This window comes from Camarhynchus parvulus, chromosome 7 (genome assembly GCF_901933205.1).
Source record: "Camarhynchus parvulus chromosome 7, STF_HiC, whole genome shotgun sequence".
In the NCBI taxonomy this organism is placed as follows: Eukaryota; Metazoa; Chordata; class Aves; order Passeriformes; family Thraupidae; genus Camarhynchus; species Camarhynchus parvulus.
Window position 1 is genome coordinate 27684869 of NC_044577.1, and position 25016 is coordinate 27709884.

At 38.0% G+C, this 25016-nt stretch overlaps 1 protein-coding gene across 1 annotated transcript in view; it reads right to left on the reverse strand.

Moving 5' to 3' along the window:
• The window catches only part of MYLK (myosin light chain kinase), a 194806-nt gene that overhangs the window by 135624 nt on the left and 34166 nt on the right, over positions 1-25016 (reverse strand). Inside the window, exon 2 of the mRNA XM_030951810.1 lies at positions 3300-3457. Within this exon, the coding sequence (XP_030807670.1) occupies positions 3300-3457 (158 nt within the window). The remainder of the gene's footprint in view (positions 1-3299; positions 3458-25016) is intronic.

The following is a 25016-nucleotide window of genomic DNA, read 5'->3' on the forward strand; positions in this document are numbered from 1 at the left end:
TGGGTTTGTAGTCTGTAGAACATTGGCTGTTCCTCTTAAACAGAGTTATAGCACAAGTATTTTTTTAGGCTCATAAAATTAATGACCATCAATATTATACATGCGCAAATAAGGCAGGTTAAGTGCTTGCTGCAATCAAATGCACAAGTGAACATCCAGTGTTCAATACAATCGAGAAAGAAGTAGCTTAAAACAAAGCCTGGTAACATTTTGGCTTGGTCTTCTTTCCCAGGAGCGTCTTCAAGGTTCTGACAGATGAGCTAAAATGCCCTAACACAGGGCACAAGATTACTGCCTTGAGCTGCTCACCTCACATATGGTGTGCCATTGAAGAACAGCTTATCAATCCAGTCCTAAAAGGTTGTGAACATACAATGCAATTTCACAATTATCTGGAGTGGTTTGCCTGAAAATCACCTCAGCAATTTATTGATGAACATCTGAGATGTCCATCCAGCAGATCTTTGGGGAGTATCTAGTGAAAGTAACCTTGGATTTGCCTTACTGTTTCCACTCTGTGCTCCAAGACAGTCATGCTCATACTCTTGAAAGATGATTTAAATTTCTATGCTGAGATGCCACTAGAAAACTGAGATCTGCAGTCAGATATAAATAAACTTCCTGAAATTTTAGTAAGAAAATCAGAGTGGTAGTTGAAGGAAAAGGAAAATAATAGAAATAAAATCCCGTTAAAGGAAGCCCCAGTTTCTTTCTACCTCAAATTTCCTACATTTATGGGCTATTTCTCAATTTCTGTGCTCTCTTTGATCTTGAATTGCCATTTCACACAACTTATCTAATAATGCTGCTGGAAAGAAAACCAACAAATTTAATTCTGGGGCCCTCTCTTCCTTGTTCACTTAATGAGAATACAGGATCATCACAATATCAGATTATATCCTGTCTTGGATTCTAAAAATATTTGTTCTTTCTGATAAGATCAATTCCACTGCAAAGAAACTCTTTGAAGAAAAGCTCCTGTCTAGCCATTTAAAAAACTTTTTATTTTTCTTTAGCCTGAGTCTGGTTTAATATTTATACTGCAACAACATATCATAACATCTGTAGCCTAGATAGGTTTTCCAGGATAGAAAAACCTAAGTATGTTGAGTAGCTTCTATTACTAAATCTTAATAAATTGTTTTTGTTAAGATTGTCCTTCTGAACCTGTTTTTCTGAACAGGTCAACTGTCCTTCTGAACCTCTGAAATATTAAAGTGGCAGAAGAAGCAACACTGTATTACCCAGCTGAAGATGGAGCCAGATGTTAACAGCTGTGCAGGCTCTTGCAGCTGTTCAGGCACAGCACCTTTCAAAAGGGGCTGCTGTGTTCCCCCTCTCTTTGCCCCTGTTACTACAGTAAGAGCACAACCAAATACTAATGCTGTCACCCCATTTTAAGGATGGAAAACTAAAGGTTTTGGCTACGCTCATATACTGAACTGCCAGAAGAGATATTTAGATTTTTCATCAAGTAAGTCCAAGCCAGGACTTCAATCAAAGTTTCGTTCCTTCAAGGAAATTAAACTTGACAGTTTAATTAGTATTGAATTTGTGTATTTTTTTCCAAGCTACTAAAAAAAACCCCTCAGACTTCACCCTTCCAGTCTTCAAAGTGGCTTGAAAAAGGGGATATGTATCCCTGGAAAATTAACACTTTAAAACCAGATATAAAATAAATGCAAAGCAGTGATGGCACTCTAGCTTGTAGGTCATTATATTTTACAATTGTTTCCATTTGACTTAAATAATAAAAATTCTGCAGAGTGCAATAAAAACTGGAAATACCCCACTTGAGCTTTTAATTAGGAAACATGAGAACTATAAAACCAAATCTTAGCACATGCTTCAACTTTGATTTCACTGAATTATTATTGCAGCATAGCCTGGAAGAACCAGTGGGAAGTAGAACAGCATTGTACACAGGTGTCACATAGAGAAAGTAGAAACACACTGCCATTTTCCTACTGCATTTGCAACAAGGTGAAACAATGAGGGGAAGAAAAACTAAGACATAAAGAGTAAGAACAGAAGTGCTCATGGGGACTGGCCAATGTCATAGACACAAAGCATTTCTGACTGGTGCCTTAAAATCATCTAAAAGTAAGCAAATTTTTTAAAAAATCTTGAAGGTTTGGTAAAACCTGTTCTTTGTTTTAAGCACTTTATTGAAATCTGCTTTGTATGAAACATGCCAACTTTTCTTCAAAAAGTCAAATCTAACAACTACTTCTCAGTTTTGCTTCAGCACTTCAAAATTAATATACTCCAAAACCTGTTTTCCTACACAGTTCCTGTTGAAAAATCCCAGTTCCTGGCCTGGTCTTACATAAACAAATAAGATAAATATCAGATGCCCTCTACCGGCCCTGTGTTTAAGTTAGAGTTTCAGAAGTTAAGAATTTCCCAAATTCCTTCTAGCCCTTGCTTTTGTTACAGTAGGGTTGCAGTTTCCTGCCTGTGTCAGACGAGTCCCACCACTTCAAAGGCTGAAAGTGCAGTCAGTTTGATGGTGCAGCTGTCAGCGTGCAATCAGAGCGTGACACGAACCAAAGGAAGCTGAAAGGACTGGGAGGGAAGGCTCACAGCTCCAGGAAAAAGAACTGGGTTAAGGGAGGAGAAAGGAAGATAGCTAGAACAAGGATGAGTATGTACCAGGATAGACACATGAAAGAAATATGGAATTGTGCCAGGATGTACAATTCAATATCCCAAACCTGAGGAGAATACACACCCCACTACACAGCCTTTTAAACCCTTTGAGTTAACAAGTTTTCCTGAACAAATCAGTCTTTCCTCTTTCCTTTTCTTTCAAGTTAAGAACACATACGGCAGGCAGTGCAGATACAGAGCTATCACAACGCTCGCTGCAGATTTTTCCCTTGACTGCTGGGAAGGACATGCTGCAGCAGGGTTAGACTTGTGTCATGCATGAAGCTTCATGAACGGGCAGATATTTGGGATGCAGGGATGTGAACATGCAGTAGGAGAATATGTAGAATTGTACTAGGGGACATGCTGACTAGAGACAGCCCTTGAAGCAGTTTCTCACTGATAATAACCTCAGTTCTCTGCATGCTCAACAAGGTTACACTTTGCAATGCTCAGGTTCTGCAAATCTCTCCTCTACACAGAAACAGACCTATAATGCTCCTCCCTCCCGAGGAGGATAAACACTGCTGTATTCTTGAGTAAAGGTGCCATATTGCAGAAGCAACTTCACTACCTTTGCAGCCCCCTAGTCAGCTTCAGGAGAGGGCAAAACCCAATGCAGAAGCTCTCCGTAGTCTGTTTCTTACCTTTCCCTCAAACCTGGCGGTGGCTCCCAGCTGCACGCGGATATTGCGAGGAGGAAGAGTAAACGCTGGTGCTTCAGCAGGGACAGGGGGGCTGAGTGTCAGGGAGGTTTTGGAGACTCGAGTAGATGTCACCAGTTTCACATCCCCCATGATGTGGACTGCAAAAGAGAAACAAGTGGTAATATGGAAATGATGATGTTTGATTACCTTTAGGAATCAGACCAGGGACAGGTTCTATATGTGTGCTGTATTTGTGTACATGGCAGGATCTGCAGCCTGTGGTGGCAGGTGTAATTTTCTGGGAGAGGAACTGAGACCCAGGAATGGTGCCTGTGCCCACAGTTGTGGTCAGGGTCACAGTCTTGAGGTGAACTCAGCTTGAACTTTCATGTCCCAGGCCAGAGCCTTAACCAAAAAGTCATCCTTTACAACTCACTAAAAGGTAATAACTTACTTCAGGAGGATATTTTCATACCATGACTTTGATTTTCCTGGCCTGGAATACAACAAAATCAGTAAGTCTCAAAAGTGAGCCAGTGTTAAACAAGTACTTATGAAATAAAGAGACCTCTGTTTGCACTGGATTTAAGTTGCAAACGGGACTGTGGAAAATCTGATTTTTCATACCAAGCTTTCAAGTTCTTAAGAAATATCTGGATATGTCCCTGCAAAGTACTGCTAGTACAGAACAAATGCTTTTGCAGAAATTCAAAGTCTGTACTGCAAATCTTTCTTACAGCACATAAACTAGTAAAATAGCATGGAAACCAAATTTCATAATGCTACAAGAATGGCATTTTAGAGAACTATTTACAGTTATCTGCTTCAGCAGAAATTCTTCTGCTGAACAGTTCATATTTCCCAAGAAAAAGCAAAAATTACTGTATTTTTTAAAAGTAGAATTTCATGGTTTTCAGGAAAAAAAGTAGTAGCTAATCCTAGTACTAATTCCTTTAATTTTCTATGTAAATTAGAAGACCAACTGTAAAATGCCTATTTAATAGACAAGTTTAACAAAGAAAAAACCTGAGAAATTACTCAACCCACTAATAAGTCATGCTAAACCAATGAAAATACTGGACTTCTGATCTTAATCTTCTGTCATACACACCAATCTGTCATGGACTATGTATCTATTCATCTGATTCAGACAAAAGTTGCAATTAACAATACTTGACTAAACAGCGAAACTTCAATTTGAACAAGAGAAAAATGAATTAAATTAAGGCCACATTATTCTTGACTGTATGAAGCATACTTTTCCTAGAACAGGCCGCAGTTATCTAGGGAGCAGGGGAACAGAAAACTCATTCATTTCCAAACAGGACTTACACTCCAATGCCACATGTATGCACCTGGAAACCCAGTCTGAGAATTTAGTTTTCTACAGAACATACCTGACATGTTTCATCAACAAACAGAAACGCCTTCTCTAAGTTTATACAAAACAGTTTAAAGGGCACAGAAGATAGTAGTCTAAAAGTTACATATTTTATCTGAGTTTTTTCTCCCTCACAGCCAAGTGAGAGAAAGAGGCACCTCCAGAAGGTGTTTTGGTCTAAGGTGTGGAGCCACAGAGCTTTGTGCTCCACTGCATGCACCTGTCAGGAACTACAGTTTAGAAAGCAAATCCTTTGAGATATTGGATAAATTATGCACACAGCTTTTCAAATAATGCTTGGAATCTCCTTCCTCATTCATAAGAACACAGATGCTGTGGACTTCAGATTTCTTCTGGCATAGTGCTCTGTTAGCATTTCTGTATATTGACATCAAAACCCCCAGAAAATCCTCCAGTATTTGAATTGCTGAGGTCAACACAGAAATGGGATAAATGGGATACCCATGATGTACAGCTTCAAACTGAGAAATTCTGCCTTAGTTTCCACAAGTTAAACTTGCAGTGAATATCTGTATTGACACACAGTCACTTGAGAGCCCAGCTTAAGTCTCCCTTTCCATTATAAGCATCTCACAGGAACACACACAGGAAAAAAAATCTTTGTACTTTAAAGAATGATGTGAAAGTACAGTATCATCTAAATAAGAAAGAAACTGATTGCATTTCCAAAGACACAAGATGAAATCAAAGCCTTGCTTCTCTTCGAACAAATGTACTTAGTACCTGAAGGGACAAACAATGAAAATCTCTCACAGCTATAGTCACTCAGTTTCCTTGAAAAAGAGGAAGAATGATTTGTTCAACTAATTGTTCTTTCATTAATGACAAGACTCCAAATTCAGTTCTCCATTCAGCTAAAACCACAATTTACCCCAGTTGACTTTCAATCAACTACACAGCTGTAAACAGTGGCGTACTGAGTCCGTATCTGCCAGCACAGTTCTAAAATTTATTTTTCCTTACAGATGAAGACCAAAGTTTTTAAGTAATCAATCTTCACACGTCCTTCTCCCCTCCTAATATGCACCTTTCCACACCGTACTAATGCCAGTATTTGCAAAGTCTCCACTACTAAAAACCTGCAATAAATTTTTCAGATCACTAGTAGTGACAATAATGTGCTAGGTATAATGTAGGTGGTATGAAAATCTTTTCTTGTCAGGAGGCACTATAATGCAACACAATCTAAGCTGCAGCGGAGCTGCAATACAAACCATAAGAGGCCAGTAACAAAACATCTCCTACCCCACACCCACACATCTGTATTGACTTTGCAGAGTGTTTACATGAGAGAACAGCATCAGAGAAAGCATATGCCACCTAAATGTTGTTTCAAAAATAATGTTGTAAGGCAAGTAAAACTGAAAACAAAGCTAAACTCAACAGCCAACACCCAGAATCCAATCCAAACGATGTTCACCCATGCAAAGAGTGCTCCACTTTGGTCAGTGCTATTGCAATGGCTGAAAAGAGCTAGAGGGGAAATTACAGGTACTACAGCTGCTCACAGGACCTCTGTAGGGACAAAATGCTCAAGCACACAGTCACAGGGTGACTGTGACATGGAAATCCACAGAAGCCTGGATATGGCGCCAAGTACCTGAAACAGCCGCCGGCACGTGGCTGAAAAATACACAACACTCAACATCCACTCATCCTCCAAGCATCACTGGGCTCAGGTATGCATTGGACAAACAATACTGTGGATAAAGTCCAACTCCAAGCTCTACACAAAATGAAATGAAAGAAAAAAAGAAAAGAAAGAAAGAAAGAAAGAAAGAAAGAAAGAAAGAAACCGTGTAGAAGGAAGTAAAAAGAAAGAAAGAAAAAAGAAACCCTGAACAATTAAGCCACTGTTGCTGGTCGAGTTACACTTGTATTGCCTGTAGGTAAGGACAAAAACTATGGACAAATTGTTGTGTAGTATAGTGAGACTGTAAAGAATGAAGTCAGAGCTAGTCTCTTTCATAGAACATCTTGCAAAGATGTTTAAGCTTTTTCTAAATAAAGTGTCTAGAAAGGATTGAATTTACAAATTAAATACTAGCTCAAATCAGCACAAGCACTTTTCTAGCAACATAAGCCTCTAATTATCCACATTTAGCAGTCTGACTTTAATTAACTATGGATGCTAGTAAATAATTAGGAAGTATCCTTTTACAGCTTAGAGGATGTTTAACAATTCTGTTCCTAAACAAATAACTAATTCCATGTTGTGCAGTCTGGTGTTACTAGAGAACTACCATGTCCAAATATTTTAAAGAAATAATGTTCCAGAGAACAAATCTTGTTCAAGCTCACAATTTGACAGACAGGAAGAAAGCACACACTTAAAAGCTATGAAATGTGCCTGATTTTTTTTCTTTTATTTAAGCAACTCTACAGAATAAGAATATACCTAAAATATTTTTCTTAGGTATTTCTTGCTTGCTCAAGCTTGCTCCTGAATAAGATTTCAAGGATGCTACATTAACTCCTAACATTTCATCTCACATGCTGTGCACACCTAGACTATAGTCTTTAAACAAAACCAACTGTAACTGAAGTTGCAATGCAAACATTGTGGTATTAAAACACAGAAGAAAACCACCATGCAAATGCTGGTCTGTAGAGCTGTGATGTGGTTAGACATTTCTAATCTGGATTTTTTTTTTTTTATTCTTAATCCTCTCTAAAAAGCACATAAATCCTTACAAATTCTCACAGTGTGCCCTCTAATCTTTCTAATACCAAAGCAGACTAATGTGTTTCAAGCATTTTCTGCTGGGAACAAATCTCTGTCACTCAATACTCTGCTCCCAAAAATAAACCCAAAAAAGCAAACACTAAGAAATCCATCTCATAGATTTTTTTCCTCCTCCACTTATTTTATAAAAGTAAATACTTACCATCAGCTTCCTACATAACCATTTAATTATACCAATTCCCTTTCACCAAGTCCTTCTTCTGAGGCAGGAGAAAAATGAGTTGCAGAGAGTGCCTCTGTGTGTGTGTGTATGAGAGAGCAAGCTCAGGCAAGTGAGAGGAAACCAGAGCTGCCAGCGGAAAAACCTTTATTTGACTTACTGATATTGCAGCTCTACACTGAGCAGCACATTTTCACTTGGTCCAGCCATTCTGTTCTGTTAGTCAGACTGGATTCAATAACCCCTGAACCATCTCTGAAATCTGGCTACAACCTTTTGAGTGCTTTAAAAATACGAGCTAAAGGACAGACAGCCCTGGGGTTGGAGCATTTGTCTGCTGTTTGGGAGTCCTGGTTGAATTCCCTGCTCCATAATGGGCTGCCTGCATGACCTCAGGCGAGTCACTAAGCCTCTCTTTTGCCATGGCTCCCCATTTGTAAAGTGGGGATTATTGTACTTCCTTACCACAAAGAAGTGCTGTGAGGATAACTATATTAGAGGGTGGGAGCCAGGCTACAGTAAAGGACCACATAAATAGAACAACTAGCAAAAAGCACAAAATTACCATAAAGTTACAGGAAGCTGGATCTCATTATACCTTTCTTTTTTTAGAATCAGTTGGGGGTGTTTTTTTTAAAGCACATATTTTAAAACACTGGGTACAGTTTATTCTCTTACACAGATCACTGAACTCAGACTTTTGCCAGGGACTTAATGCTATCTATTATGGTTCAAAATCTTCAGTATTTAAATTAAGTTTTGTTTCTATTCTAAACCTGATTGCTTTTCCCCTTCTCACACAGTTTATTTCCTATCTGACAGCTTCTTTTTTACCCAAGAACTAACATGCACAAGGACTGACATGTGGTTGCCATATTTCTGCACAAATCTATAACTTAACACGTTCTCCCCTGAACTGCATACATGATTTTTTGCATCCATATGACTTGTGCCTATCTTTTCAGTCTTGCCCTACAAGACCACACAAGGAAGTATCCTGCCTTCTGTCAGCTACTGATACTCAAGAACCAGCATGTAGGAAGAACAATAAACCATAAAGGATCAGCAAAGGTGATAAATTTGTGTGTCATTCTAACAGAGAGGAAGAGGCTGGAAGCTGGAATAAGAAGCAGGGGACTTGGAATGCCACCAGTCATGGCCATGTTGTTCTGGGCAGCTTCTCCTTCAGACACAGGAACTGTAACAGGAATTGGGCTCTATAGGAACAGGATTATGATGCTACAAGTAGGACTAATTTGAACTGGAAATAATAGTAATACAAGTGAAATAAGTATTTTTATTTCTTAAAGGGGATAATAGGATACTGCCCACAAATAATTTTTTTTTGTGAGGTTCAGATCTTGGGCCTGTGCTCTGCTATTTGTAGGGCTTTCTAAGTGCTGTGGTCAAGCAGAACCTGAATGTGTCCTCACACTATAGGAGTAAGAGAGATTTCCTATCAGTACTGGCTTGACTAGGGTTCCTTCCTCTGTTGCCTCATCAATATGTTTCTTGTTCTCTACAAACCTGGTTTCTAGAAAAGTCAGTGTGTCAAAAAAAGGAAAAAAAATAGGAATTTTCAACCCAGACTCCTAAATGTCCTGTCATTTTCCCAGCGAAATTTGATACTACTATTAGACATCACAGTAGGAACAGGATGAGATGCCAAATCTTCATGCACAACTCCATGATCCAAAAGTTTTGCAAACTGAAGTTTTGGCAAATGTGTATAAAATCCTTGAGTATGTTCCCACAATATGCTTTTGCCAAACTGACCCACACAAAATGGGAATTACAGATCAAGTGGCAACTTGTGCTAAAGCTTAGACTCAGTAAAGTGACAGCAAAAATATTCCAAACTAAGTCACAATTTGATTTGTGACAATCACTTCACAGATTTTCCCAGAAGCAAGTAAGGTCTTCAAATCCCATAATTTCAGTGCCTTGAATTTCACATTCAGCACATCAGCCATGAGGCTTTGCATTAGCATAAATCTTGTCCATACACAGAAAAAGGAAAGAACAGGTTCAAACAGTTCTAGGTCTCATTTTAACAAAATACTATTGCAGCCTCCATGTTCCATTCTGAAACAATAAAGTTTTCCAGGATGCTTCAAATACTGAAATACTGTCAAGCTCTCATGTAGCTGCATGTGAGATCCCGACAGGGTTTGAGCTATGAAATACAGAAAGAGCTTTCTGAAATGAAGTGAGGCCATTTTTTTAACGTAGCAATGTATGATATCTTCTAGGAGTTTGGCCTACAGTGTTAGAGATGAGAGGTGTTCTGTGGCAGATTTCCTTTATTCTATGTCTTGTGTACCCTTCCAAGAAGTACAACTATTCCTATATAGTCTTCCAACTGATGTTCAATTGATTAGTTTTTGTTGAATTTGCAAATCACAAATCTGCCTAATCAATAAACTTTTTGCTTTTATTATATTTGCATAACTAATGCAGCATGGACTTCAAACTGAAATGGTTTGCATGGTACAATGACATAGAAGGGTGAGGAATTTCATCCTGATCTTATGTAAAGGAATATCTCAAGATGATGCTAAGTGACATACATTTATTTAAAGCCAGGTTTATTAAAGGACAAGGATGGCGGTAAAAATCTTTGTTTATAAAACCCTATAAGAAACAGACAAATGAAAAATCACCCATGTTCTTTTAAAGGGAAATCATGCCCTCCATACAAGTCTGTGCTGCCTAGAAAATATTCACTAGCAATGATGACTTTCTTCTAATTACAAACAGTTGTAAATTTTCCTCAATTTCCTCTAATTTTCCTCAATTTATCAGTGCTGTTTAGGGTACCAAATAAAGATAGGCCCACTGGATCTGTACAAATATCTAACTTCACTTACTCTCAGTAGTTCATGTGGCTGCAATAGAATATCTAACACGAGCCCTGATGTTCGCCCTTGAACAATTACACCTTCAAGATTTCTTGATAAATTAAAGCAGCTGCAAAGGGTATTTCAGGTACAAGGAAGGGTGCAGAAATATAAAGAAAAGTGAGAATTAAATGTGTACCTTTGATAACATAGAATCATCCTGATTAAAAACAGATATACTACATTATTCAATTATTCCATAACCACTGAGCATTAAACTGTAGGAAAGAGCACACCCATTACAAAGCAGCTGAACATGTCTTAAAAGAATGCAATGACATTTGAAGACTCGGGTTTAATTTGAAACATCAGATTAAGAAGCAGTAAATCAAGGGAGACCACAAGAAACAGCTTCTTTGCAGTTATTATCTTGGAAGAAATATGAGTAGCTAAATGTGACATGCATTGGGCAGGTTCAGTACAGCATCCATACCTAAAAACTGTTTTATAGCAGCAAATTGAAGCCAGAGGGAAACCCAGATGGCAAACAGGATGCAAGTTGGGCTTGTTCTTGCTGATTCCAAAGAGGCTTCCTAAAGAAGCACACTGGGAAGAGTAATTCAATCCCACTTCAAAACCTCCTAAAATTCTAGTTTATAAGCAACATTTAAAAAGGGAGGGGGAAGAAAAAGGCAAGATCTCCAGAAATGTTTTCAGTGTACTAAGCAACAGGTCACTGCCAATAAAATTCTACTGGTTTTCTTTCAAAGGATAATTTCTAGTACTCAATATATACCAAACCCCAAACACATTGTCTAGAGTGGGTTTGGACTAAAAATCTCAATCTGAATTTCACCATTGACAGCTGGTCTCATAAAGGATCAAACTTCTAGTAACACCATTCATAGTCCTTAAAGAAGGGTTTTCAGAACATGCAGAACATGCACTTAGAGTATCTGAAGGGAGATTGCAACGGGCCTCATCTTACCAATAAACCTTTGTGTTTAATTTGTGTCATGTATCTTGTGCTTGACAAGTAGAGAATAACCAGTACAAGTTGGTGTTTATGATAGAAACACAAATGTGACAAAAACCATCCAAAACTCAGGGACACTTCAGGGACCTTGATCATTGAACAGCAGGATGTAGACTAGTAACCAGTTTTTTGCAGGAAGGAAAACAATTTTCCCAGTACCATGCCATCAGGACATACAGTGATGCAAGCAGCAGGGAAACCACTAGGAAGATATTCGTTTCAGGTCACCTTCTTACAGCAGGTGGAATTTGCACTGTTTCTCCACAACCTCTATGTGTCACCAGTGACCGAGGACCACAGAACACCTGAGCATCATCTGGGAAACCCAGATGAGAATGTATTTAAGAGGACTTGCACAAAACATTTGGAAAAGGGGCTCTTTAAACCATCTTGAAATGCAACTTGCAATTATAGAATAATTTTCAGTGCCAGTGGATGTGAAGCTTGTTAATTTAAGCTGACAGTAGCCTGAAGTTTCAAGTACACAAGATAAATTTGAACTACAGGTCTGGCTTCAGACCTTAATACTCAATATACACAAGTCCAACAATACTGCTTTGCTAGCATTTAAACAACACCTTCCATTCAAGCCCCTTAGATGCAATTTTTTATATATTGAGTCTCTCAGTATTCCAGAAGAAGAATGATTCAGTGCTTCAATAATTTAGTCTAGGATTATAGAGATGGGAGACTGTAAAAGAAAATGTAAAGACAAGATATCAAAGAACCAAGGGCAGGATAAAAAGAATTTGACTTCTAAAATAAAAGTCTTATTTCCTGTTTCTTTGGTATGGCACTTCCTTCTAGCTGAGTGCAGGTTTCAGCAAGACTTCTAGCAGAGCTGACAAGTTTTATTGTGGTGCACATTAGCATGGGACAAGTTTTGAGAGGTCTGCCTACCCTTTGATTTAAATAAAAAGTTTTTCTGTAAAAGTCCTATTGTTGCAATGTCTTAGAGGTAGTGGTAAGTTACACTAAATCAGCATATTACAGTGAAATTTCTGTTGGTTTGGTTCTTTTTTTCAGGTTCCACATTTCAAAGAGTTACCACATTAACTTTCCTTGATGCTGATGCTGCAGGTGGTCAACTGCTGTTGCCTATTTCCAAGCCAGTAGGGCCATAAAACTGCATGAAAGGTGAGTCATGGAAGATTAGTGGTTCATAAACCACAGAATACTTAGCCTCCAAATTTTGCTTTAGTTTCAAATATGTCCAGAACTCAAAAAAACAAAGACAGACTCAAGTCTGCCAAGTTCTAAACCATTTGGGAAAATGAACACATTTACTTTACTGGCTGAGGTGTGTGAACCCTGGGGTAACATTGGAAAGAAACCTGTTGAGTTCAGCCAGAGATAGACAGGGCCATGGATAAACACCACTAAGTTTCAAATTATATTGCAAATACTTGATACTAAAGGAATTAGTTCTTCATTTGAAAGAGCCACCGGTCCTCCACGCTGAGATACTCTGCACAAGGCCAAATTCTGAGCTGCCTTCTACTCTATGAAGACCCATTAACTGTCAGCAGAAAACCCAGAGCCTAAGCTCTCCTGCAGGTTTATTTTTTCTGGAAAGACAAGTTTTTTTCATGCATGCAAACCAGCATACTCCAATAATCACTGGGTATACATCAGTCCTTAACAATGTATTTGGCACTGTAAAATAAAGAGAAACCCCCTTGCACAAAAAGTTAGAACCTAGGTGTGAGATGGGGCTACGCAATAATAGTTCCTAAACTTTTCTACAGGGAAAAACTTCAGGATAACGCAAGGTCTATCAGAGAGAATGGTTGGTCCACAAGGCCCACATTTCTCATCTGACACAGGACATCTTCCTGTGATCTTCTTCCAATTTGTATTCATAGGCAGATGGAAGTGAAACCTTTAAGAGTGTCATTCCAAGAGAGCTATAACAGAGATTAAACATTCTTCTGGTGATGAAATGTGAACCCCTACATGCATCCTTCAAGCTGAGGGTTTCTTTCCCCTTTACCTCTACTGTCCACATTTTAGCAATGATGTAACCAAACAAGAGGAACTCCTAACACTGAAGCCATCTGTCTCTCTTCTCACAGGTAGTAAGGTTTCACATCCAGTGCTACCTGCTGCATTTCAAGCCTAAAACCACCCCAGACTTCAGAAAAAACTGAACAAAAGTGACAGCATTTTTACAAATTCTTAAACAGAATAATTCCCCATAAGGGCCCCACTAGGTGAAGTTAAGGTGCAATTATTTTCAAACAATTAAAAGCTTGCTACAAAGAAAATGAACACGACTTTAATCTCAATGTACATAGGCAATACGTGTGAAGTCATAAACTTTTAATTGTACCATTCAGACATGGAAAAAATTTTAATAATTACGAATTTAAGAACTCCTGGAAGAGATTGCTCCAGGAGTCTGTGGAGTCTTCAGTGCTGGCAGTCATACAAATGTCTGTCAGGACTGACACATACAGTTGATTAAGCCTTGGATATGGGAGAAGCTGGATGGCCTTCTCAAGCCCCTTCCAAGCCCATGACTCTGTGATTCAACTGTTGATGTTAAATTTGAACTACAATACAGAACTTTCACATGCCGGATATGGGCCAGTAAGAGAACTCTTACTCTGTAGAGAACACTATAAATCTGAAAAAAACCAACTGCTATAAGGTGAAAAAAATCAGCCCATGAAAATGTCAACAATATCAATATATAAATCATTAACATTGCAGAGCTTAGTGAGAAGCAGTGAGACAGAAGGAATCTGGTTTAATCTTACTTAAGCATCAGTTTTCAAATCTCAACCAAATGTCCATTTCTCATAACAAGTGGAAACAGCTTTCATTTGAGACTGCAGAGAGTGGGACATGCAGGCAGAGATATTAATGCCTTTAATGACGTTTCCACTTTCAAACATAAACTGCTCTGTTACATTCAAACACCACACTGCATATAAAAGCTCTTTTACATACTTTTTACTGGATTTGTAAAGTGGAGAATTACAGTAAGTTACTTAGATCACATCACATTTCTTCAGCTATATTCTACAAAAGCACACAATGGGTGTTCTTGAAGGTAACAGTTTAAAAGTGCATAATAAAAAGATTAAAATGTGAATGAGTGGTTTGGAGTCTCTTCACATTTCCATGGGGCTTGTATGGACAGAAGAATGGTTGGACTGTCTGAAATCCAGGTTTGTCCTGACTGCCCTGCTTCCAGCTGGGAGACATGGGCCTGTTTTCCTTCTTCTGCTTGGAGCTTCATTAGGATGGAGCTCCAAGAAAATTTCATTCTTCTCATGAAATTTGGACCCCATCCAGTCCTTAGCCCCTCTTTACACACTGTATCTATTCAATGAGCATATCAACATTTACTTTATCAGCAGGAAAAACTGGTAGGAATAATGAAATCTTTCCATCAAGTCCTCCATGTTTTCCTAACCCTTTCTGAAAGGCCCCAGTTCAGCCTGACATGGCACTGTGATGCTTTTGCGAAGATCTACAGAGACTTGATCTCCTAAGTCACATCAACTTGTCTAACAAGTAACTGGCTCAGCTCCCCTCAAAGGCAGGGAAAGGCAGGAGGTGATTACACTGCCAGACAGAGATGATCCCTAGCAATGATGTAGCAGAGAAGAAAAGGGATAATTGAGATTAAAAACAAAGAAAAGAAGAGACTAAGAAGTAAAAAGAAATCAACAGGAGATGAAAGAGAACTCGGAGGACACAAAAAGTTTCTAGGGAAGGGAGGATTATGGTCACACAGGCAGAGAGAAAATAAGAAAAAACACATGAGCTGACACAGACCAACCAATATTCAGATACACTGGCAGTATGGCTCAGAGTCATGATGGCTCAATTTTTTAATACCACAGTTTTAACTAAAGAAACTTCAGGACATTTTTTCCCCTCCTCTTCCCCACATAAGAACAAACAGATGATCCAAGAATGAGTGAGGTTCATACAAACCCCTTTAGACAGAATTTCATCCACAAAGTTGGTTGTTGAGGAGTCATTATCCACAACTCCCTCCTCCCCATTTCTCAGGCTTGTTGTTTGCAAAGTGTTTTATATTTCTCCCTACCTGAATGCCTTACTCAATCTGTCTACCTGCCAGTTTAGGGCAATACTCCTCTATATGAGATCCCAAAAACTGCTCTGCATGCCAATACTGAAAGTGAGCAGGTCAGAAAGACACCAATTATCCAAGTGTTTACATAGATGTGAATAAAAATGTGCAACGTTGATATTAGAAACAGAAAAATGCATTCTTCACTTTTTTTTTCCTTTTAAGATACAGCATTAAAGAAGATTAAAAAAAAGAACATATGGAAAAAGCTATTTTTTCAAACGATGCAGGCTCTTCACATCCCATTACCTCTGTTGTATACTTCTTGCTTATACAAAAATTGATTGTGTTCTCTCCATCCTTTTTTCCAGTTCATTTTGCATGTAGTTCCCTTCAGAGACCTTTTTCTTTAATGATAAATTAAGAAAATCATCCTTTTACTCCCCTTAAATTAGGTCCCACTTCAATACTGAGATATTTACACTTCTTAGCAGATGAGCATATTAAAGCCTTGAGATTAAAATTTGTTTAATTTTCACAGAGACAAAAAAAATTTGTCTCTGTTAGTTATTCTGGCAGCCAATTTCAGCCATGAGGACAAAGGGCAGAACCTGGCTGGATTCTGTGTTTTGTCCTTGGCCACACATTTTATTCCATGAGCAGTACAGCAGAGGTGAGCAACAGGCAGAGTAATGTTGTTTCACATCAATGTTGCTGAAGTCAGTAGAAAGACTGCCAATGCCTCCAGTGAGACCTGAAAAGGGAACCAGGTCCAAGGCAAGCTCTTCATTTACAAGCACTTGCCAGGAGAATTCTGTGAGCTCTGTAGAGAGCTCCATAGGCTCTGAAAACCAGTTTAGAACTGGGTACACTTTTAAGCTCTGCTAAGAAGGTCCAAACCAGATGTGCCTGAGGGATTCATTAATCAATTTAAAATGCAGCAGAAGGCCTCAGTTCCAGGTGTCCATGAACAAGAGGTCCTTAATTAAGTTGGAAAGAAAGGAAATGGGGAAAATTATCCTTGATTAGTATTGGTGAGATCAAAAATATTAAAGAATTTTATAAATATTGGAGAGGAGGATTGAGAAAATATCAATAAAACCTGTATCATTTTATATCAGGAACAACCAGAAGGCTACCCTATGAAATTGTCACAGAAATTGTCAAAATAAAATGAAAGCTTTGAACCCCCACAAGATCCTCCTTTACACAAAAAATATGTCAATGTACTAAGAAGGTAAGAGAGAAAGATAGAAAATTGCTTTTCCCAGTGTTGCCTCAGATACAGCATGGTCACAATTCTAGCAAAAGGTGGTTTGGCCTGTTACAGAAGGAAATTTTGGTCTCTCATGGAGATAATAAAAACAGTGTTCTTCCAATAAAAGACAATTATATAGACAATTTATATCCAGAGCCTGTAAATAGGCAGCAGGAATTATTTCACTGAAAACTGCAAAGGTACACAAACAGAAAGTTCATTGGTCTTGCTGAGGAAATTCCTGGAATATTTGCACCTCGTGATACATATCCAAGTCTGCTGATCATGGAATGTGTTGGCTTCAGATTTAAAAGATGCCCCCAAAACTGCATGCAAAATAACTTATTGTTGAAAAGCTTTTGAGTAAAAGCACTAATTAAGAGAAATAAAATACTTAAACACCCAGTTGTTTCAAAGGAAAAAAAAAAAAAAAAAAGGACTAAACTACATTTAAAGGCATCAGAATGAGGTGGGGTTTTTTAAAAACATCATGTACAGTTTCTGAGGAATCTAGCTGTGAGGTCAGAGGAATAAATACAAGATAATTAATAATTAAAAAAAAAAAGACTGCAGGAATATATAGACTAGTTACATGCATCACTAAACAACTCCAAATCACCACAGCACTATTTTGACAAGTATCAGCAAATTCCAAACCCTCAGGAAGTACCTCTAAGATCCACAGCACAGGAAGCTAAGGTGGCAGGAAAAGCGCAGAGATGTTTGCATAGTAGGTTAGAGGTCTGCAGGGGAATTCCTGCTATGTAACATGACAGATCACAGGAAGATTTCCCCTATTTCTCAAATACTGTTCCTACTTTTCCTATAAGCACAACCACTTGGCTACTTTTTCCAGAGGCCATGGATCCCTTCTCCAGCAACACAGAATCCTTAAGGTTGGAAAAGATCTCCAAGATCATGTAGTCCAACCTTTGAGCAAATATAATGCTTTTAAGATTACTATTATGTTTTCATAAGGGAAAGGAATGTTTTAAGGTATGGACCTAGGATTTAAGTTGGTTTAAATCAGCCTATTTTCACAGGGCCACAGAAGTGAGCCAGCTTACACCACCCAGGGATCTGGTAGCACATCTTTCTGTAAAAGTTTTGGCAGCTCAGTGTAAGCCCATTAATCTTGAACTAAAGAACTACAGTTCTGTGAGATCTGCAATCACCATGACCCTGTAGTATTTATTCTGTTTCTTATCTGACAGGAAAATCCAGCCTCCAGGAAACTGCTGGTGAGGTACACGGGACAATGCACAATTTCTGTCTCTGAGGCAGCAGCCTCATATTTGGAATGACTCAGTTATCTGAGACCAGAGGCAGGTAGTGAGCATTTTCTACTTTAGATCACATAGATGGTCCTGCTTTCAAATAGTGGAGATACTTCAAAGCATCTCTGTATTGCTTTACTAGATAACTTTTAAACAGAGTAACCCCAGCAAATCCTACACAAAATCAAGTAATCTGAAGTGAGGACTGGGAACCCAAACTTCGAGATTTGTGAACTTGATTCCCAGTATTATTGCTTATGTGTGGTTCTACAGCAAACATCTGAAAGATTCACCCCACAGGTGAAAAAAGAGAACAGCTTTCCTAGGAGTCCAAAGATGATGTCACAAAGTATGTCCAGCAAGCATCAGTATTTTTAACACACACAAATTCATGAACACATAAGAAAAAGAATTCTCTTTTGAGAAGTCAGAGGGGAAAAAAAATGGACAATTCCACTCAGGATGGCTACCAAAAAGACCTGCTACTGCCCTATTTTCTATTTTTAAGTTTCTGATGGGGAATGTCAGCAAGAACAAATAACAGGATGCAGCAGAATTCCAATTAAGAATTGGTTTGTTGGTTTAACAGACAAGAACAATTTTTCCCAGCACAATTATCTAAGTCTGTCAGATACCCAAAGCAATTATTAACCACTTATTACAAGGAGATAGTTGCTCCTGTGCTAGAAAAGACAGACACTATCTGAATTTATTTGTGCTACGCCTGAAGAGACATCCAGAAGAAAATAAGTTAATCAACCTTTACAGGTTTTCGGTATCACAGTTTGAAATCCTTAGAACAAAATTCAAATAAAGACCACAACTGCCTAATTTGAAGTAGTTTCTTGTAAGTCTAAAACTTAGGCTAGTTTCCTGAAGCTGGCAAATGTTTCAGTTACCATTGCCATTCCTAATCACAACAAGTTTTTCCTTCCAGTATTGGCTTTTCTCTGAATTTGAAACCCAAGCTTAATGCAAAACCGCATCAAGCAGAAACAGGATAAAACAGATCCACACTGAGCCTGAATGGGTAAAGCTGCAGAGATTCTTGCTGCTCTAGTCACAATAATAGTTTCAGCTTAAAACCTACTGGTCCATTTCAGCAAGTGGCTGCTTTTCTGCTGTGCCACACAAAGCCACATACAAATGAAGCTAGGCTTCTCCTAGATTTTTTTTTTAGTGTATATTATCTGGGACACAGCAGCAGAGAATCTTAGAAGCTTGTAAAATGAATTAAGCAGACAAATGCACTGTGTTTGTTTTCAGTTCAATAGGAGGCTTTAATATTGAATACACATGAAGGACGAGGCATGCTAAATTGAACGAGCCTGGAGGCTTAAAGTGATATTAATTCCACTTGCAATCAACCATGTGGATCCAATGATCAAAGAGACTTGGAAGCAAGAAGGGAATAATGGAAGTATCAACACTCAGCAATATTCTGTTGCCTTGGGGCAGCACAGGACCCAAACAGATGCCAGGAGAGCAGCAGGGCTATCTTTCTCACACGGAGGGAAGACAGGAACTAAAGCCACACTGGATTTTCATGCACTAACAATCTTCAAGATGCTGCCATGAAAAGGTGCCAATTGTACTTCTACTCTTTTGCTTTATAAGCTTAGGTACTGCCCTTAGGTACTGGTTTTGACTGGGATAGAGTTAATTTTCTTTTAAACCATGTCACACCAAACCATCACAGAAACTTTCTATATAAAGCACTGCAGGTGTGACAAAGCAGAACCTTGAAGAGATGGGAAACAAGCACCAAAACACAACTGTAGTTATTGAAAATTATCTGATACGTCTTTAAGGAGACCAGACACAGGCCTATGAAATAAGTAAGTGTTAATTTTAGCAACAGCACTTGCCACAGGAGAGAAAATCTTGGTTTAAGCTACTTTAAAAAGTCTTCCCAGCTCTAGCACATGTATTTTGTATTATCCAGAAGAAATAATGAACTAAACTAGACATATTAGCCGTTAAAAAAGGAAAAAACCACCAAGATTAACATGGCTGCACTTTTGAATCAAACTACTCATGAAAGCAAGTCCTCATACTATGAGGACCTGAATTGTTCTCTACATCCTTGTAGCAAGATAGCTGAAGGCCAATATATTAATTTTTCTTATTATATGCCAGGCCTTAGCTCTGTGGAAGAACAGACCCAATATTGGCAAGGGCTTCAAGTTTAAAACAAGTGGTCAAAACTTGACATATAAGGAACAAGTTCATACTTAGCTTTACTATTCAACCTGCCTCAAATTAAAGTAAGGTTGCTATTTCCCATTCAAGTTCTGTTGCAATGAATGGGAACGTTCTTCTGATTTAGCAGAATATGGATCATGCTTTTTGGCAAACTCCATCAGTTACAGTATTTCATTCTTCTGTGCAACACATCCATCCAGGAAAGTGGAAAGTATTCTCATAAGAACTGGATATTGCTGGAAGAGTATTTGATGAAATGCTACTCCCCAAGTGTGCTTGTTTTGTTTTTAAAATAGCAATTGTTTTCAAGGACCAGAGTATTTGGATTTTGTTGTTCTTAAATGTTTAATTTCTCTATCTTCCTGCTATAAGTTAAAAAAACTGTTAGCAGTAACTTTCCTGACATCTTGCTACATTTTTAAAATAGTTTAAATTTACTTTGGGGAAGATCCTATGGTACCTTATAAATCTCCCAGAGAGTAGAAAAGGATTTTTGTGGGCTTTCTTTTTGCCAGATTTCCCCATGCTATGTGTATTTTAAACTACTACTTTCTTTAGACTGAAGTGCTGCCTATGTTTTAACCCCTCTTACGCAGAGCTGCTGTGACTTCTGCATAGGAGATCCAAATCACCAGAGCCTTAAATTATCTGTTACAGACAAAAAAACTTACACATCACTTAACTAATATATGTCTGTTACTGTTCCAAAAATGTAGGACTTCCAGTGTTCAGATTAAACTAAAAACAAACTTCTCACAAAGACATGTAGCTTCAGGTAAAAAAAGGTGAATGATGAAAAAGAGATAAATGTCTACGTACAGTTTTCTAGCCTTTTCAAGCTATCTGCGCTGTTACAAAGTTATTTCTTTCCCCATTCTTTGGAGATGGCTAAGTTGACTTTTAGCTATAAACTGCTAAAGGGTCTTTTAAAATAATTTTACCTCTTGGAAGAAAAAAATAATTGTATTGCTAATGCTAAATACACCAAACAGGTACATGCAAACCATATAGAACGTAGCAGTTTGAAAATACCAGCCATTTGTCCCTAATTCCTAGTCCTAGTTCGTGTCAGCTCCTTTCCTTAAGGAGTTTGTTGCAAGATCTGTAGCCTTGCATATATATAAAGCTCTTTGTTAATTTAGTGAGTCTGATTACATAAGTAATAGAAAGTTTGCAGACCTAGGTCAAAATGAAAATAAAGCAATAATCATGGAACAAGGATGAAAAAAATCTTAAATCTTAGTAATAACTTTCAGGCAGAAGAAGCATGGTCCTGTGAAGCCTTTGGATGTAATATCATTGGCATCTGACTAGAAGTGCTGTACTTTTCATTTGAGTTTAGCAAATATTGATGAAAGTAAATGTTTTCATGGTAGTGATTGGTACTAAACCTACAGGGCATGAGAAACATCACTGCAACACAGAGTGGGACACTGCTGACAGGTTTAGGGCTCAGGATCAGACATCCACTGAAATCTAGGCACATAAACATGGCTAAGTGAGACATCTGCTTCAAGTTACTCAGTTCATCCACAGGGTGACACTGGTTTGCATTGTTTACAAATAAATATAATAAATAATCAGGCAAATCTGTTGTGAGTTAAAGCATTAGGAAAAATACACCCTTCAAAATGCCTCTTGCAGAAAGACATCTGTTAACTTGAACTCTCCAACCCAAATTGTTTACAGAATCCTTTATTTGGGTTTACCTTTTGTCTCTTTCCATTTCATTTTCTACTCTCACTGGTCACTTATGAGTTATGTTTAAGAAGGAAACATGTTTTCTAGCAACAAAGGACATCATAATTTTGGCCATATGCTCACCATTACACCAGAGACTCAACAATCAAAAATCATTTAAGCAGAAGAAGATTCAAGTGTTTCCAAAATACTTTGGAGACAAACTTACTCATCTATAAAGAAAACAGACAACTTGCTTCTACTACTACATATGTAGTATCAGAGAGTAATTTGCTTTAAAAACCCAAACCTTTCTTTAAGGGAATCTGAGTAAGAAATTTAAAATAAGGAGTAGATTTGTGCTTTTCACGACAAGCAGTTTTCCCACTAGTGCATCTTCTACTATCATCTGCTTTCTGCAGTGTGCTTTTTCATTCTGATCCCATTGAGAAGAGAATTATCCATGGCACAGTGGAGCTTCTCTTGAGCTGAGCCAAGTGCAGAGCATTCAAGTCATGAGTATCAGAGCCAAGAATATATATATATATTTATGTATCATAATTTATTTAACAGACTTTACTAGCACAAATCAATAAGGAAAGGCAGCACATAAGAATGTCTTCCACTGTTTTAAAGGAAAACAATCAAAATCAGCTCCACAATATTAATTTTCCATCCAAACAAACTGTTTAACTTCCAGGCTCAAGCCAGCTTTCTAAACTGTATTGATTCCTCTAGAGACCCTAGTTAGAGCTGCATATCAGCTGCTATAGTGTAAGTACATAAAAAATCTCATTCACTGAGAAAGGATACCAAAAGAAAAAAATAATATCTAACAACACCCTAAAAACAGCCAGGTGAACTTTATTTTAGTAAGGGTACTGAATTAACAGTCTGGAAACTGGTGTATTTTCTTTATTGAAGACTCAAAGTCTTCTGGCAACAGGCAGTGCTGGCACCTTGCTGTGGTTAAGCTGGTGTCAGCACCAGACTACACCTTTAACCTTCCTCTCCTAATGACGGACTGTGCACACGAGACAACAGGGAAGTGATAAACACTTCTGTATCCCTCTAAACCCCCACATGTCAGGAATAAAGATGAAAATAAGAGGGGAAAAAAACATACATCCAAAAAAAAGACACAATTAAGCCACTGTTGACAGCCCAGCACCAAAGCACCTCCTTTGCTGGTCAGATTTTGCCAGTTCTTGGCACAATCGTATGTTTTTACTCAGTAGGGACAGAAAAGGAGATAGGGAACTTGAACTACTGAGTTCCTTCTGAATTCCAGGAGCTATCTTGACTTGCCTTTAGTAGTACAATTGCTATTTTGTTTCTTGTTGAAAATGCATATTTATCACTGCAATGCAAACCAGACCCGTGAAACTACAAAGAAATCAGGATTTTTTAGCTGATGGAGGATCACAATACTGCATTTTATCATACGTGGATCAAGAGACTGGCTCTGCAATGAAATTATTACAGCATAAGCAAAAAGAGAAAAAGGATTAAGCAATACCTGCCTATGACCAGTTTTTGTTTTCTCTTGTGCTCCTGATCTCTCACTAGTGTCAAAACTTGGGAAAAAAACCCCTAAATAAAAACCTAACATCTTTAAATGCTAGAAAAATTTACTTACTTCTCTGAAATGAACCTCTAATCAAAGAAAAACCAATTAACATCATCTGCTCTTGTGAATTTTGGCTGCTCCATCTCTATTCATATTCTTTCTTTATGCTTGCAATGACATCACCCAATAATAGCAAAAATGGAAACTCATCACAAGCTTAATTAACAGCCCTTTAAAGGATTCAAGATCCAAATTGTACAGAATTACCAAATTTACAGGAATGGAGTTACTCCCTTCAAGAGTTTTATATGGATGTTCTCTAGAGGTCCATGCACCCATGAACAGGGGAAAATACAATAACTGAAAATGTAATCACTGACATATCTTTAACCAGAAGAAGTCTACACCAGATTCCATTTTTAATCATAAAAGGAAGGAAAAGAGTATCAGACAATCCAGTAGTTTTAAAGCTGATTACTCTAATTTCCAAAAATCTTTTCATCTAGAATTTTCATATTTTTCATGTTTAAGGCTTGTAATGGTTCACTGCTTTTCCTTTCATTGAGTATGTGCTCATATACATAATAGAATCCTGTTTATCTGAAATTCTTTGGGGATTTCTAAATCCACTTGAGAGGCAGACATTCATGAGCGGGAAATGGAAGGATTACAATGACTTGCATCAGTTTTCTGAAGAGTTATAGTTCCCTCAATGCAACCTCTTAAAGGGAATGTGTGTTCTTTTTTTATTGCAGTGAAGGGGTATTTGGAGGGGGACCAGGCTGGGAAGGAAAGTCTAATCACATAAAATACAGTGAATTTCCCTTTAATCAGGATTTTAAATAATCAAAGATGTTAATTAATCTGGCAAAAATTTGTGCCACTGCTAGTACAGAAAGAAACTTGAACCCCTCCTGGTCCCCATGAGATTTTGAATAACTACAAATACTTTTACTCTGAGAGGTATCTAGCAAAAAAACCAATCTAGTTTGAAAACAGGCAGTACTACTGCTTTTGGATATTTCCAAGGGACATACAAAAAGTTCACAAGAAGATTGAGGAAAAGAAACTGACAGCATCCATAGAAGAGAATTTGCCACCTCTCTTAAGATGATCTCTTCCCTAGACTACCCAAGAACTCCAATGCATCCTTCTTCCACATATATTCCCCACTGCAATCTATAAGCCTAAATGCTTCTCCACTGTGCCAATCACCACACTATTCCATTTCTATGGGTCTGAGTGACACCAAGGCTTTTTCCAACCAAAACAAGTAAGACAATGTTTACAGCTTTCACCCAGGGTGATTTGTTGACTTTGGCATAAACAGTCTCATTAATCTTTTGAGATTACTTGAAAAAAAGAATGTGTCCACATGAAAAGCACTATCACAGGACAATTTTTCACTCAGGGGTAGATATACTGGGCTGTTACTCTTGGTAATTTTACTTACTAAAACCTGGTTGCTTTTCAGCTTTTTATCTCAAACTCA